We start from the raw sequence: 15,765 nt of genomic DNA on the forward strand, positions 1-15,765 counted from the left end.
TGTTACACCTTCCAACTTCATTGATGAGGGCAAAGCTCTAGATTTATTTATACCAGTGACTTCAGAATTTTCCATCTCCTGGCATACATAAACTACTAAAATTTTGCGCACACAAAAAAATGCTTTTTTTAAAACCCACTGACCCCCAAAATAGGTACAATTTTGATTCATTCCCACCAGATAGCTATTGTGTTGGCTGTTCTCTCTCTTTTTTTAACAATCCAAGGGTAGATGTCAGTGCTCCTAAGTAGGTATCACAAGTATTAAAAACCTTGTGGCTTGCCAGATGAAAATTGCTGATGATACCAGTTATTACAAGTGATTTTCTCTTACTGCAACTGCATTTTAGAAACAAAGTCCACCCTAAAAGTTAGAAATTATAGAAAAGCTTTAGAAGAATTTTATTTAGTATCCTCTTACCCAAAGTAAATGATAATTTTCCTTCCACTTTTTAGCTCTGAGTTTGCATATATTTCTAAGCACTAATGATGGTCATGTGGTAGAATCATATTTATAATATGTTGTTTTTAAATAGCATTTTTATTCTGATTTTAAAACTATATTCTCATTATAGGCTATTTAGAAATTTAACAAGCATTTTACCCATTTTGATATATTTACATACTCTTATGCATTAAGGTATTACTTTATATGTATTAAAATTAGCCAATTTAAGTATATGATTCTGTGATTTTTGTCAAATATATGAAAGTCATGTAATCGCTGCCACCAGAATCTTGATACAAAACATTCCCATCACATGAAAATTTTTCTTCTTTCCCTTTGTGGTCAATTCCCTGCTCCCCTCTGCCCTGCCCCTCAGCTCTCCATTGGCACCCATTGATCTGCTTTTGGTCACAAGTGTTTTGCCTTTTCTAGAATTTCAAGTAAATGGAGTCACATGTAGCCGCTTGTGTCTGGCTTCTCTAAAGAATGGTTTTGAGATGTTGTTGCATGTATCAGTGATCAGCTCCTTTTTTAATGTTCGGTAGCATTGCATCGTGTGATTGTACAGTTTGTTTATTCCCTCTCCCGTTGATGGGCCTTTGAGTCATGTTCAGTTTTTTATTTACTCTTATAAATAAAGCTGCTATGAACATGTACATACGAGTCTTGTGTGTAGATGTTTTTATTTCTCTGTGGTAAATGCCTGATAAGGATTGTTGTGTCATACGGGTGGTTAACTTCACAGAAAACTGCCAACTGATTTCCAAAGTGGGTGTACACTTTACACACCCGTCACCAACATGTGATGGTTGCAAGTGTCTCAGGCACTGGTACTTTCAGTTGTAATTTGATGTGGCTTTGGCTCTTCTATTATTCAGTGAATGTGGAGTCATGGGTCCTTGTGGTTCATTTTGTGTTTCTGTAATGATCAGTGATGAGTGTATTTCATGTGCTTCTTTGCTGTCTTTATGTTTCAATTTTCCACCTCATCATAGGTTAAGTAATTGGGGCTTTAGGGATATATCTGACTAAAGAGGATTCTTTATTAATTTTAGAGATGCAGAAATTATTAATTCATTGATATTGAAAATGGTAATGCCCTGGCTGATGTGGCTCAGTGGACTGAGCGCCAACTTGGTTCGGTTCCCAGTGGACACATGCCTGGGTTGTGGAGCAGGTCCCCAGTTGGGGGTGTGAGAGAGGCAACCCTTTCACACATTGGTGTTTCTCTTCCTCTCTTGCTTCCTCCTCCCCCCTCTTTCTAAAAATAAATAAAAAGAAAATGGCAAAATGTGCCACTCTTCAGCTGGTTAGTATGATGTCAAGAATCAAGTTAGTGTTCGTTGAATTGCCAGAAGAGCACGAATGGTAGGTGACTGGTGTCAAGAGGCTGCATATTGACCCTGATGAAGAACAGGGAATGAGACAGCATTTCTTGACGTGACGTGACGTGTATGTAGGCACTTGACGTGACGTGACGTGTATGTAGGCATGGGAGCAAAGGAAGACGGCAGACGTGGAGGCACCGTAGAGTCGACCTTTCTTCTGGATGGCAGAATCCCATCGGTCCTGCTGAGTCAGGAGATGCGTTTTAAATTGTGACTACTGTTCTCCTAGTTCTTCATCCTGTCTCATGTTTTAATGGCCCAGCACAAATTTTCAAGTGTTTTGTTTTTCCAAGGAGAAGATAGTGACATATTTCTGAGTCCTTGGAGAGTGTATTATGTTACCTTCATGCAACGAAGGCATCTTGGGGAATAAAACTCATTTTAGCACAGCTTTCCTTTAATGAAACTGATTCCTTGGTGATTTTGATTTTTCTAGGCCTTTTTTAGCTGTGTACATTTTAGGTATTCTAATGCTTCCATTCACCCCATTTTCTTTTTAACAGTTCTTTTGTTAAATAATTTAGTTTTGTTTCATTGTTCCTGGAAACCAACTTTTGATTTTAAAACACAGTTACAACATTTTTGTGGGGTCTGGAATACAAAGAAAAGAGGCCATGTACCCAAAGTCTTAGATAAAATATGTCCTAATCTGACAATTACACATTCATAATGACAAAAATGGCACATGAAACCTTGTTTTCTACAGCAGGGTCAGCAAAGTATCAAAAGTGATGTCTAACCCTGGTTTGCTGAGACTATTAGCAAGTATTTCAATTTTTTCCAAATATCCTTTTTTATAACAATACAGCCATGTTTTTTTTCCTGTCTTTGTACCTGTTAAAATGGTGGATTGCACTGGTTGATTTTCAGATATTAAGCCAGTCTTCCATTCCCAGAATAAACCCCACTTGATTGCCATGTGTAATGATTTTTGTATATTGCTGGGTATATTTTAAGATTTTTGCCATTCTGTTCATGAAAGCTGCCAGTCTATATAGATTTTGTGAGATAACGTAGACTTCTAAGATAAGCTTTGAAGTGTTGCCTTCCTCTTCCAGTTCCTGGAAGAGATTGCATGAAACTGGTGTTAATTCTTTAAATGTCTTTAAATTCTTTAAAAGACTATGGTGAAACCATGCACCCCTGGATATTTTTTTTCTGAAGTGCTAACACTAAGAATTTTGTTTACTGTATTTTGCCATGTACAATGCACTTCTGAGTATAACATGTGCCCACGTCTTATGTACACTATACATGGGATTACGACACCATTATTACACCCATGGTATGTAGTAATCATTCTTCCCATGTATAATGTGCATCCTTATTTTTCCCTAAAAAATTTGGGCAAAAAAAGTGCACGATGCACAGCAAAATTGGTGCTTAGTAGTTGCAGGACTGAAGTGTTGGTAATTTGTGGTTTTCAGTGCACTGGCCCGTTTTACCAAAGTTGTTGAATTTCCTTCTGTCAAGTTGTTTATCGAGGCTTTAGCCGCCGTGAATGAAACTGCGGTAAACATTTGTGTACAGATTTTTGTGTGAACATGGTTTCCAATTCGTTTGGGTAAACACCAAGGATTGTGATTGCTGCATCATATGGTGTTTGTTTGGTTCCGTGAGAAACTGCCAAACTGTCTTCCCAAGGCTTTTGCGTTCCCACCAGCAGTGAACGCCAGTTCCTGTTACTCCTCCTCCTCCTCACCGGGGTTGGTCGTGTCGGGTCGTGGATGTTCGCCATTCACATAGGTGTGTAATGGGAATCTCATTTTAATTAATGCACAACTTAAATTATGTAGGATCTTTAGCGTCTTTTCATATGTTTATTTGCCATTGGTATGGCTGTAGATCTCCAGAACTTCGCTGGTTTTAAAATCAGGTTGTTTTCCAATTACTGAGTTTTGAGAGTTGTTCTTATATTTTAGATGCCAATCCTTTATCAGGTATGTTTTGCAAGATTTCCTTCTCTGAATTGTCTTTTTATTGCATTCAAGTTACCATTTTTTTCTTTCACTGATCATGCTTTTTGATTGGTGCAGTATTTAAAAAGTCATCCCCAAACTCCAAGATCACCTCAATTTTCTCTTGGTATTTTCTAGGAGTTTTATAGTTTCTCATGTTACATTTAGGTTTCCAGATAAATACTTCTTTCTTTTACTTTTGTGATTCATTTGAACCTACTTAGGTTGTAATCTGAGGACTCACTCTATATTAATTTCTGCCCTTTAATGAAGTTTTAAAATTTGGTGAAACTTGTGTTATGACCCCCCAAATGTAAATATTCTCTGTATGCTTGAAATATATATGCTGAAGTTGCTGCATAGACCTATTATACCAGCCATTCGTATCTACTTTTGATTTTTATCTACTTCTGTACTTTTATTTCTATTTTTCCTGTCAAGTGAGAGAGGTATGTTCAGGTTTCACACTAATTTTTAGATCTTACATTTCTGCCAATTTTTGCTTTATGTATATTGAGATCATGTTATTGAGTGAATACATATTTAGAATTGTCGTATCTTCCTCGTTAAATGAAGCTTTCATCATTATGTAGAGTCACTGTCCCTGGCCATAGCTTTTATCTTAAAGACTGTTTTATCTCATACTGACATGGCTCCGTGGGGTGAATGCTGCGATGTTCTTGCCCGGATGGACTTACTCCTTCAGCTGCTGGAAGTGCTGTCGAGACGGCAGCCTTCACCCATCGGCCTCTGCAGGAGGTGTAGGAAGTCACCTTACCCAAGGCCGCGTCCTCTTTCTGGGGACAGTCTACATCGCATGGGTGGTCAGAACAGGGTTATAAAGATGCAGTCCCCTTGCTGAAGTGCCCTCTCTGCCCCCCTCTGGACTCCCATTTATAAATAGCCTTGCGTTCTACATGCCTCTTCTCTCCATGTGTCCTTGCAGGTTCACCAATCTCTCTTTTAACCATCCCATCTCGTGTAAAAACCCAGTTCTACCATGTCCAGCTGTTGTCTTTTCTCTTGACACTTGTGGTTGTTAGTTCTGTTTCGTCTTAAAGTTTGTCTTTATCTCCGTGAACATAATTATTCTAATTATTGTCTCGAGTGACTGAAATATCTAGAGTCCCTGTGTGTGTCCTTTTTTTTATGTACGGTGGTGCTGTGTGTCAGACTCTTTTTCTGAACCTTTTGAGAATTTGTTTTTGAAAATAATTGAGAACTAAGAGGATGCTAGCTGCCTCCAGAGCAGGTTTTACTCTAGCAGTCCAAAGGATTTTGCAGATCCATGTAAGATTCCAAACCAGTTGATTCTGAGTTAATCCCAAAGAAGAATATGCCATGGGTCATATAGTGACCTGAGTTCTTTAACGGCAGACTTGCCTCCTCCCTGCTAGCAGCACACTGGGTGGGGAGTCAGAGACCCCCGGGTGCGGATGCCGCAGGCCACTGCTGTCTTGAAGATGGAAGAAGCCAGCTGGCATGGAATGTGAGCAGCCAGCGGAAGCTATGAGCATCCCCCTCTCACCCGGCCCTGGCAGCCAGCAAGGAAACGGGGACCTCAGTCCTACTCTCACGAGGAAGTGAATGTGAAAATAACAGGTCTGAGCTTGAAAAGAAGACCCCAAGCTGCAGCAGAGACAGCCAGCCAACTCGGACTGCAGCCAGGGACATTCATGGCAGAGATCCCCATCGTGCCACCCTGGACTTGACCACAGAACCGTGAGATTAAAAAAGTGAGCACTGTTTGACAGGCATGTGTTAACACGGCCAACGAAAACTACTAGAGGGGAACTCATTCTGTGCCTTCCACCAAGTTTTGCCACGTGGAGAAACTTCACAATGGTAAGACGAACAGTAAGACACACTCTCGGGGCGGGGGGGGGACAGCAGTTAGGGAACTGTGAACCGTGTAAGGTAAGCTAATCAGTCATGCAGTTTTGTGGCAACTCTGAGAAGAAACAGTATGGCCCAGCTCTTGAAGATGCACCAGCCTTCTGGGGTGGCCGATACCCACACGTGCCCAAGGAGGACAGACCTGTCCCCGTTGATGTGAGCTGCAGTTACCTTTTTAGTAGAATTCCAATTTGGCCAAGAATTCAGCAAGCTAGTATAGACTTAAATGCTTACATCCTACTGTTAATTAAATCACAGCAGAACAAATGAACAAGTATATACAAAATCTTTATAAATTCACATATTTCACCAAAAGTGTACAAGCAGCCTCAATTCATTAGGACAAAAATGAGCATTCTTGTTCTCCACAGGTCACGGAGTGAAATGGTACAATTCAGAGAAGCTCCTCTAGAAACTGAATGAAGTTGGAACAGAGTGCTGTGTTGTGTAGAAAACAGTAATTCCCAGTCGAACTTAAACACTGGGAAGGTCAGATACCTGCCATCAAACGACACTTTACCTAATAGCAGTATTGACCTGTTTGCTAAATAAGGCTTCGATTTATCAGGTGCACCCATTTCTAAACTGCGCAACACCTCTACTTATAAATTAACTCACAGGACTCCTATACTTGCTTTTCAGCTTCTGGGTATTAGCAAAAATAACACAAAATGATCCCTTTGCAATCAACAAATTGACTTTCCTTCCTAAATGAAGACATCACATTAGATTAGACTACAATTTGTTAGCCTCTCCTCCAAAAAGCCTGTGACGTTACAGAGGAAGGAGACGGATTTCTCTTACACCAACTCCAAAACACCTCTCGCTGCGCCCACTGCCACGACTTCCAGATGTCAAGGAACTTGACCTGGTGTGTGTTTTATACTCAGCAATGTGCACAGGTAAAGGAGAGCACTCCAGGGGCAAGACCAAGGGCGCATGGTCAAGGTGGCACAACTCAGAAGTGTGAGCCAAGCATACTGACCTCCCGCACTGGGCTTCTGCAATCTCCCAATTTGGGTAACTGACTGGCAGATGGTAGCTGGGACATGTCACACATGGATCTGAGTCCTTGAGGAATGCACCCTCTGCCAGGTTTAACCCTTTGTGGAAGAGGTCGGAGCAGAGCAGGAACAGAACTGCCAGTATAAATGACCTCTCCCCTCTCAGTCTTCTGAACCCTCGGGCCCTCTTTATGAAACGTAACTTTTAATATGTCTTTTCTCTCTCTTTGCGTGAGGGAAAGGAAGCTCTGCAGACACCTGCAGGAAAAAGAGGCTCCAAATCCAGCCAGCGAGGCCCTCAGTGCAGATAAATTAGGTTCCCAGTAAGGACAAAAAGCTACATTAAGTACCATGCTGGCTTCTTGATACCTTGCAAGGCCTAATTTAGTCTTCCTTGAGAGTGTTAAAGGGTGTTTCAGCCCATTCCCTATTTGGAAACAAACGAGAGTAGTAACAGGCAAACACCTTGCATTACTGGAGGCAAAGCAGCCTTGAGTCAGCTTATCAGCTCATTTGGGATGATTTGAAAGGAGGAGCCCAGGCCTATATTTAGGATTTTTTCCTCACATATGTGAATCATCTAAATTGCATGTTGAAGTAGTTTAGTTTTCTTAGGCTATCCTTACCTAAGACCAATGTTGAATGAGATGGATTAAGAAAATCTTTAGGGTCATCTTACTTCTCTGCTAAGGAGGAAAGAGGCAGCAAAAATTCAAGTGTCAATTTCCCTTTCCTGGGAAGAGGTCCCCAGAATCCTTGCTCACCTTCAGAACTCCATCAGTTCCTTTAAATCAACACAGCATTCTAATCAGATCTAAAATGGAAGAGGAGCAAGAAAAATATTTACAAAACTGGGTATTCCTTAAAAATACAAAATCTTGCTCATGCTGGGAAAACCACATAAAGAAGAGGCTCAGAGAGATAAGCACAGTCTTTGTGAAGTGAGGATAGAGAAAAGTGGGATACAGCATTTGTGTACATTTTTTTGATACCAGACCCGGTGCAATGAGGGGAAGCTGAAGCCACCTGATCGCTGGGGTGGATCGCTCAGCTGTTGTCTACCTAGAGGTTTGCGACAGGGTCCCCGTGCACTAACTGAGCTTGGTGAACTAACAGTATCCAGGAGCTGTTGTCCTGAGAGCGTAAAACCACCTGGCAAGCTTAAGGTGAATGTTTTCCTTCTTTTAATTACATCAGCTGCATTAAAATGAACAAGAAAGCCAGCCCAAACCAGCCCACCCGCCATGACGTCGTGCAAATCTCGCAGTCCCAGAAGGCCCTCGGGGAGGCTACACGTTGGTCTCCAGTCCCAGCAACCGACCCATCCTCTCCACGTTCTTATCGATGGTAGCTTGGCAGGTTATCTCCTTGGCACATTCCATAGGAAACCAGCCCCTTTCTCCGTCTCGCAGTCTCTCTCCTTCATACCAGCCTGCAAAGAACAGAGTCTTCATGATGCAACACGTATCTGGGGGAAACCCTGACTGCTGGGCTCCAAAAAGGATACTGGGTATCAAAGATGAAGGGTGGAGAGACAGGTGGAACTGAGTGGAAGGTTTCAAGGGGGAATGAATGATGTAGCAAGGCCAGAATGTGCAGTGAGGCAGCTGAGACGGTATGGGAGCTTGGGCCAGGCTGAGAAGGAGGAGGCTTCAGGTAGGGGCAGCAGGAAAACAATTTTACGTTTCAGTGAAGAAGGAAAAACTCTGGAGATGAGAACTAGGTCACTGGGGCAATGGGAAGGAAGGACAACCTTTCACAGTTCCTTTCGAATAATAAACCATGTGGCTTCATCCCTGTTAAAACCCATGTAAAAGCAATAAAGTATACAAAGAGAGAGGCTTGTGCAGACGGAAGAACCGAAGGGACATGGTGTGTGAGCACTAATAACAAAAGGGAGACTCTTCGGTTCTTCACGCCCTGAATGTGGGGCCCCCAGTGCCCCGTGAGAAGACTCCCACTCACCGTCGCTGACGCGCTGGTAAATGAGGACCACGTCCGCCACCTGCAGGGAGAGCTCATCCGGCTGCTTGGCGGTAAAGGATCTAATGATTTCTACCTGGGTCAGTGCTGAGGAGGAAAGGGAATCCACTGAGCTTCCAGGAGCAGAGGAAAAACAAACGAGGTACAAAGCAGTAGCATGCATCTGCCCAGGCTTCCTGCGTAAGCCAGGGCCGGCACTGACAGGAGCCAGCCAGGCTTCTAGCAAGAAGAAAATCATTTCCAAGAACTCTCACAGATGACCAAGAGGTTTATAATTTTAGAAGCTCAGGGTTGTGAGAGACCTTTTATGATGTATGAATCCCCTCAATGACAGTCGTAACAAGGAGTCATTACTCATGTCACATAATGAAACAGAAAACAGCCATTATGTTGGGGAAACTGAGGCGAGACAGGTTAGGTGATGTGCCAAGAGCTTGCGACTGTTGGTAAAATCCGCAGTGCACACAGTTCCCCAGGCTCTCATCACGGGGCTCTCCCAGCCCATCACGGCAGCACGTGGAAGCTGCCGAAGAGGTTCAGAAACAAAAAGATCTCCAACGAAAAGTTAGAAAACATTTTAGAGTTACTTGGTGCTGCCTGATGAGACATCTAAATTTGCTTTTTAATACACAACTTGGTACTAGGAACTCTTACACCAATCCCGTCAGCTTTGGCTTTAAGCTTACGGTTATGGTTTTTGAGTGTCTGGACAACCAGTTGCATTGCCCTTATTCGGTGGCTGTGACCTTCTGGCCGGAACCGTCCAGAGAAGCAGCCCCTCGACATTAAGGTACTAATACACCACCCTGTACCTCACCACTTCCTAGTTTTCTGGAAGAATGAAATACATTTTAGTAATGTTATCACTTAAATAAAAAAGTCAAAGGGATGGTAAAGCAATATTTTTTAGGTTAAAAACACATTTCAGCGTCGCTTTAGCCCATCAGTATGCCTCAAACATACAGCTTTTGATCCTTTATCAAAAGGATCCTTTTGATGAGGCTTAACAGCAGCTCAAAATCTCAGAGCTCTGCAGTCCAAGCAGGGCTTTGCATGTGTGTTCTTTAACTCCACCCTCACGAAAACCCTGTGTTCTATGTCTATCGTGATGCCCGACTTGCAGAAGGTTAAACAGGCTCAGGGTGGATATGCAACAAGTTACCACGTTTACACCCTAAAGAAGAACTGCACCTCGAATTAGAACTCAGGGCCCCTCACTTCCAAAGCAGGGATCACCCAGTTCTGATGCAGGGCAGCAGGAAGGAAGGAAACTTTGGGGGTGGGGGAGCATTAACAGCCCGGCGTCCAGCAGGGGGCAGAGTCCCTCCACGTTTCACGTTCCAGAGCACCCGCGGTGGAAGTGGTACTTACTGGTTCGGTCCTGAGGCTGCTTCCCGCTGCTGTGTCCCAGGGCGGTTATCCAGCGGGCTCGCTCGCTCCTAAACACAGACAACACACCCGGTTGAGAGATTCAAGCCAGGTGTTTGGACACAGAACAAAGTATGCCCTAGAATGCAAAGCCATTCCCCAAAACACAGGGAGGTGGGAGAGATGATCTAGAGAGGCGAGGGGCTGGCCCTCCAAACATGGGTAGGAGTTTTCACAGGATAACACAGGAACACTGAAAGCCAGCCACTGTCAAAAGATTCTGAATAAAGGTCGCTAGCTCCTGACTAAGTGGAGTTTCTCACCTGACAGGTTAACATTCAATAAAGGGCTGATTACACTTACACACTGCAGTCAAAAAAAAAAGTTCGGTATACTAGTAATGTAATGTTTCACATTTCAATGAGTACATTCCCTTAAACAAGAAAATACCCTAGTAAATCAGTCTGTCTCCACTCCCTCTCTTTCCCCTACCCCACTCAAACCATGTTGGAAAATATGAGAAATTGACATCAAGTTGTTTTGTTCCCCATACAACTGGTATTGCCAAATATGAGCTTCATCCAAACAGAAAACCTTTGGCCTTTTTCAGACTGCTCTCATAGGCTTAAAATGGCTTAATGAGTAGAGCCAAAAATAATTCAAGGGGAAAAAAAGAACCAAGAGTTTTCTATACATTATTAAACTATAATTACATGCAATAAAATATTATGTAACTAAAGGATCAAAAGTTTCAGAGAAGCAAGCACTGTTCTGCAATAATACAGTTTATGATTTGGAAAGTCAAATATTGGGATTGCGATCAAATGAAACTTACACACATTTACACTCGAAATCTCTTCAGAAGCGTTTATTAAGTCCCTACCATGTGGCAGACACAAGCAACGACACCCGTTAGCTCCTGGAATCCTCCCAAAAGCCCGTGAGAAGAATGAGCACACAGAGAGGTAAGTTCTAACGTGTGGTTCCAACCAACATCGGTTTCTACAGGGCCACTCTACCTTCTTGCAATGGGATGTCTTTATGCACACTTCTTGAAAAAAAAATTTTTTCTCCCGTAAGAGCTTGCACCTAAAAGATGCTTCTCGCTGCCACCCCTTCTTTACCCCGGGCACCCACCCTTCCATCCGGACTTCCACAGCACGGGAACACGTCACGCAGTCCCACACCTTTCCGTCAGCAATCCTCACTCTCAAAAACAACCTCCTGACCTCCATTTTTACCAAGCAAGGCCCATTCATAATCGCTATTTAAAACTTTTAAATTGAAGAACACACGTGGACTAAAAGGCTGCACTGATCTTCTGTGTGTGTAGACAGCTCTGTGAGTGGTTACTTAATGCACCTGTGTACACAGGCTGCAAAGCCAGGAGACACGCGCCAGAGGTTTCCTTTTCAATGACCGCCCCCACCACAGAGGTAACCACTGCTCTTCCACCATCATTGACTTGTTTCGCCTGTCCTGTTCCTTATGGAAATAGAATCCTGTATTGCGTCCACTTTCGTATCTGACTTTGGTTCAACACATTCACGCATATTGAGAACACAAGCCTCACCTCCTCCAGGTAGCTTCCTCTGATGCGTGAACCCATTCTTCGTTCCCATCCCAGTCTGAGGATCTTGCTCCCACACACCCCTCTGCACACTCCTGGTTGGTCAGCTGTGAGCCGCATGGAGATAGACAGGTCTCGTCTATAAGGCTCGCTGCCTCGCATGTAACGGGGACTCATTGTCACTCAACTATCTCGCTCCGATTCCCCATTTACTGACTTGCCTGCTTCTCTCACCAGCTGTAAACTCCAGGAGGGTAGGAACCGGGTTTTGTCCTAAACGGTTTTATGGAGCATTTACGTGCCAGGTACCGCACTTTTTGGTGTTTTGTGAGTTCCACCTAACCTAATCTTTACAACAGTCTTGGAACAAAATATTACCACGACTATTTCCACTTTCCCAGAGAACAAAGCTGAAGCTGGCGTGTTAAGTGCCTTCCTACGGCAGAATGGCCAAGTGGTGCAGTCAGAACATGGATGGGGCCTGGGGGTGGGGGCCCGGACGTGCTGGTGCCAGGCAGGTCATTATAAAATAATGAGGGAGCAGGCAAATGGCTGTTTGCTGAAAGACAAGACTTCTTGAGAAGCAGATGAGGCGGGGTGCTGGTCGAGCTGGTGTGTCAAGTAGCAGCGCACACAATTTCAATATATGACTGTCTTGCTTCTAAGAACTTTGTTCCCCCAGCCCTGGTTGCTGTGGCTCAGCGGATTGAGCATGGGCCTGTGAACCAAAGGGTTCCTGGTTCGATTCCTAGTCAGGACACATACCTGGGTTGTGGGCCAGGCCTGCAGTGGGGGTGCATGAGAGGCAACCACACAATGATGTTTCTCTCTCTCCCTTTCTCCCTCCCTTCCCCCCTCTCTAATAAATAAATAAATAAATATATTTAAAAAAAAATAAAAGACTTTGTTGCTCCCTAACACAGGACAAAGGGCTTTAGGATGGTTTTATCAGGAGCAACTGAAGCACAATTACCTTTAAAATAATCCCAAACAAACATTTAAATCTTTTATATCAGCTCTTTGTTGGGTAAGTTGTTTTTTTTTTTTTTTTAACTCAGGCTCAACTAGAATTTGAAAACTATTAAGGCAACTAAAAACGAAGTGTCTTAGAGATGGAAATGTTGTTCACCAAGAGAAGCCTGAAAATGACCTACGCATTCTCCGGAGGCCACATCCACAAACCAGACTCGACTCTCTGGCTTGCCCTGGCCGCGCACCACGGCCCTTCCTGCCGTCTGCAGTCCCCCATGCAAGATTTCCCTGGCACAGCCCGTCCCGGCCTCGAGTGGCCAGCTTTGGCGGCAGCCTCACCCTGCAGCTAGTTTCCAGAAGTCCAGATGAAATCTTTCACTCCTGTGGCATGCTGCCTGGATGCTAATGGCATCTCTTAGACAAGGCGGCCCCTCGCAGGGCTCCAGAGGACAGAACAAGACACTCCTTGTTGCCCTCGCTGAAAGGGGCCCCTTCTTGAAATGGCTTCAATTGAGCCAGACGCTGTCAGAACCCCAAGACGTCCCCCGGGGCCCCTGAGAGCGCTGCCAAGAAGCTCCCTCCCTCGGCAAGCAGAAAGCGCGGCATGTCCACGGCAGGGAGGAGACTCTGGATGAAAGATGGAATTCCAAGAACAAGAACAACCACGGCCCAGACATACCCATTATGAAATCTAGATATGGAACCCGGGGCTCCCATCAGGCAGCTATTTTCTCTGGGGACAATACGGAACAATTAGCACGAGGTCGCAGTGCACCCCACACCCAGTTCATCGATCTTCCCCTTTGCCCTACTGTGGGGCTGAGAGTATCAACTTCTAAGACTCTCCTGACCACTCCTTTCCTCCACTCTCATAGAGAGCCTGCCTTTGCCGGGGGAGGCCTGTGCTCGGCTGAGGTGGCCCAGGGAGTAAAATGGGATCTCCTGCTCCTCACGGCCCTCAGCGTGAAGGGACAGACGGAGCAGACATCAAACACACACAAAGCCCAACGCAGCGTGCAAGGTGCTGGGGCGAAGTGCTCTGCACAAAACACGTGTGACCCAGGCAGAGGATGAAGACTGAGTTGAGAAGAGATGCTTTTCACATAAGTATCTGTAAACGCCATCCTTTCAAAACCCCTACATTCTCTACGCAAGGTGTGAAACGATGCAACTGAGGTCCCCTACGCAAAGTCCACTGTGGCAGCGCCTTGTCCTGCCTCTCATATGATTAATTATAAACACAATCGAATTAAACTTAATTGTGCAAAGGTCGAAGATACAGCAAAGCTGGACTTTTCCTTGAATACCAGGCATCTGCCAGAAAAGACGGAGAAAGCGGAGAGTTGGCTTTGAAACGAAGGGGCAGGGCTGTGGAGGGGGCTGAACCACACGGACTGCCCACTGAGGACTTCACCTCTTGCCCAGTCTTCCTGCCGCTTCCATAGAAGCCACGAGGCCTGGGCTGTGGTCTAACCTTCCTTTTATCCTTCCTACTACGGCATTTGACCAGATACCTTTGCTGTTCCTTCTCACAGCCCATAAAAATACCTGTGGTTCCTTTTGGAATTCCTGTACCCAGGGCACTTTGGTAAAAAGTCCTCCAAGCCTTCATAACAAGGAGGCTACTGGAGATGTTGTTTTGTTCGCCTTCACATCCAATTCAACTAGCTGAGTTCAATAAACGGCTCCATGAAAGAAAACCCACGGGGTGAGAGATGTCATTATGAATGCTGTGTGACAAAGCCCGATACAGCAGGGCTCCGGCTCAGCTCACCTAATTTAAAACTTCTAACCAACGCAGAAGAGTCACTGCGGCCCACTGAAGGAGTTCTAAAACTTAGGCTCTGTGGCGTGCAATAAAGTTAAATCAATTATTTCTCGTTTAGTGTATCTAATAGGTCGCGAGACCTAGTTTGGTCCTACTCTGGTTGGAGTTAACCGAAAGTGGGTCAATTATCTGTTTGTTTCCTGGATAATGAAAGACCCACACTGTCACCCGCCCCACTGTTCGACTGCGGTCAGTAAGGAGGATCACAAAAAGTCAGAAAGTTTGATGGGCACTGTACAAGTAAAACGGGAAAATACTGCAACCTATAATAAATACCTTGTTCCGTATAAACTGTCATCCCTATATTGTGGATATTTCTTAAAGGATGTAAAAGAGTATGGCAGTCATGCTATTTACTATTGTATTCCATCCCATTTACTTCCTGCCGTTAATTAAATCATTGACAGAAGCAGGAAGGGTGCAAGAGACTCCTTGCAAACAATGTCCCTTTATCAGCCAGCCCAGGAACTGGTGTCCGAGTGGCTGACAGGACAACCGCATTCATTAGGCTCCTCCTTCTTTTTGTGACGGAAGTTTTGAGATGGAGCTTTGATTGCAGTGTAAGGTGACTTTATCCTACAGCTAAACGTAGAGGGTGAAGACAGTGTACACTCACCACTAGAATATGCCCTGACTGCCCGTTGCTGTGCACACTGGACCCAAACGCCATCCAAACTCCACTGTGAACACAGGATGCCGGGGCCTCTGGGCTGTGCCAGCGGAGGCCGCCTGGGCTTCATTTTAATGAAGGCAGACAATGGGGCTCTCTGGCTCCCACACGCCTCTGGAAAGGCCCAGAGGGAAAAGAAATGACAGTAGTAAAACATTCTTCCTTTGTCCTTTCATAAAGGGTGAGCTTTCTATTTTTCACAGACTACTATCTCATTAACAGTACAACGACTTAAGATCTTTAACAGGCAAACAGACAGAATAGTATACATGGCTTAGATGCACATCCTAAAAAAATGTTTAACCATATCTTTACTAAGCAAATGTTGAAAAATAAGTGGAATTTAGAGAAAACTTGTTCCAGCAGCAATAAAAGGACAGCGAACAGAGATTGATAGAGAGGGACTATTTCCCTTTATGTGGCTACTATTCTACCCTGACTCGAATAACGAAAAGCTAATTCTATTCATTGTGGGTCAATTCCAAAAATACGTGTTGGGGACTTGCTACGTACAAAGTGCGACAAGGACAAACCAGAGCCGAGGGTGGGACCTAGGAAGAACACCAGGCAGAACTGACTGGAGGGAAGAATGGTTAGGAGGCTGTCTCACAGTTGGGGTCCACGTGGCATAGGGGCTGTCCTGGGAAGGGGGTGGTGGGACGGAAACACTCGGAAAACTGC

The 15,765-nt window shown here is 44.4% G+C and overlaps 1 protein-coding gene across 1 annotated transcript in view; it reads right to left on the reverse strand.

Moving 5' to 3' along the window:
* Positions 1–5,961: 5,961 nt before the first annotated feature.
* The window catches only part of ARHGEF26 (Rho guanine nucleotide exchange factor 26), a 114,925-nt gene continuing 105,121 nt past the window's right edge, over positions 5,962–15,765 (reverse strand). The window contains exons 13-15 of the mRNA XM_037046697.1: positions 10,048–10,115; positions 8,659–8,763; positions 5,962–8,125 (exon numbers count right to left, since the gene is read on the reverse strand). Coding sequence (XP_036902592.1) covers positions 7,983–8,125; positions 8,659–8,763; positions 10,048–10,115 — 316 coding nt within the window. The 3' untranslated portion in view covers positions 5,962–7,982. The remainder of the gene's footprint in view (positions 8,126–8,658; positions 8,764–10,047; positions 10,116–15,765) is intronic.

This window comes from Sturnira hondurensis, unplaced genomic scaffold (genome assembly GCF_014824575.4).
Source record: "Sturnira hondurensis isolate 20B ecotype Veracruz unplaced genomic scaffold, ASM1482457v3 Scaffold0005279, whole genome shotgun sequence".
Classification (NCBI taxonomy): Eukaryota; Metazoa; Chordata; class Mammalia; order Chiroptera; family Phyllostomidae; genus Sturnira; species Sturnira hondurensis.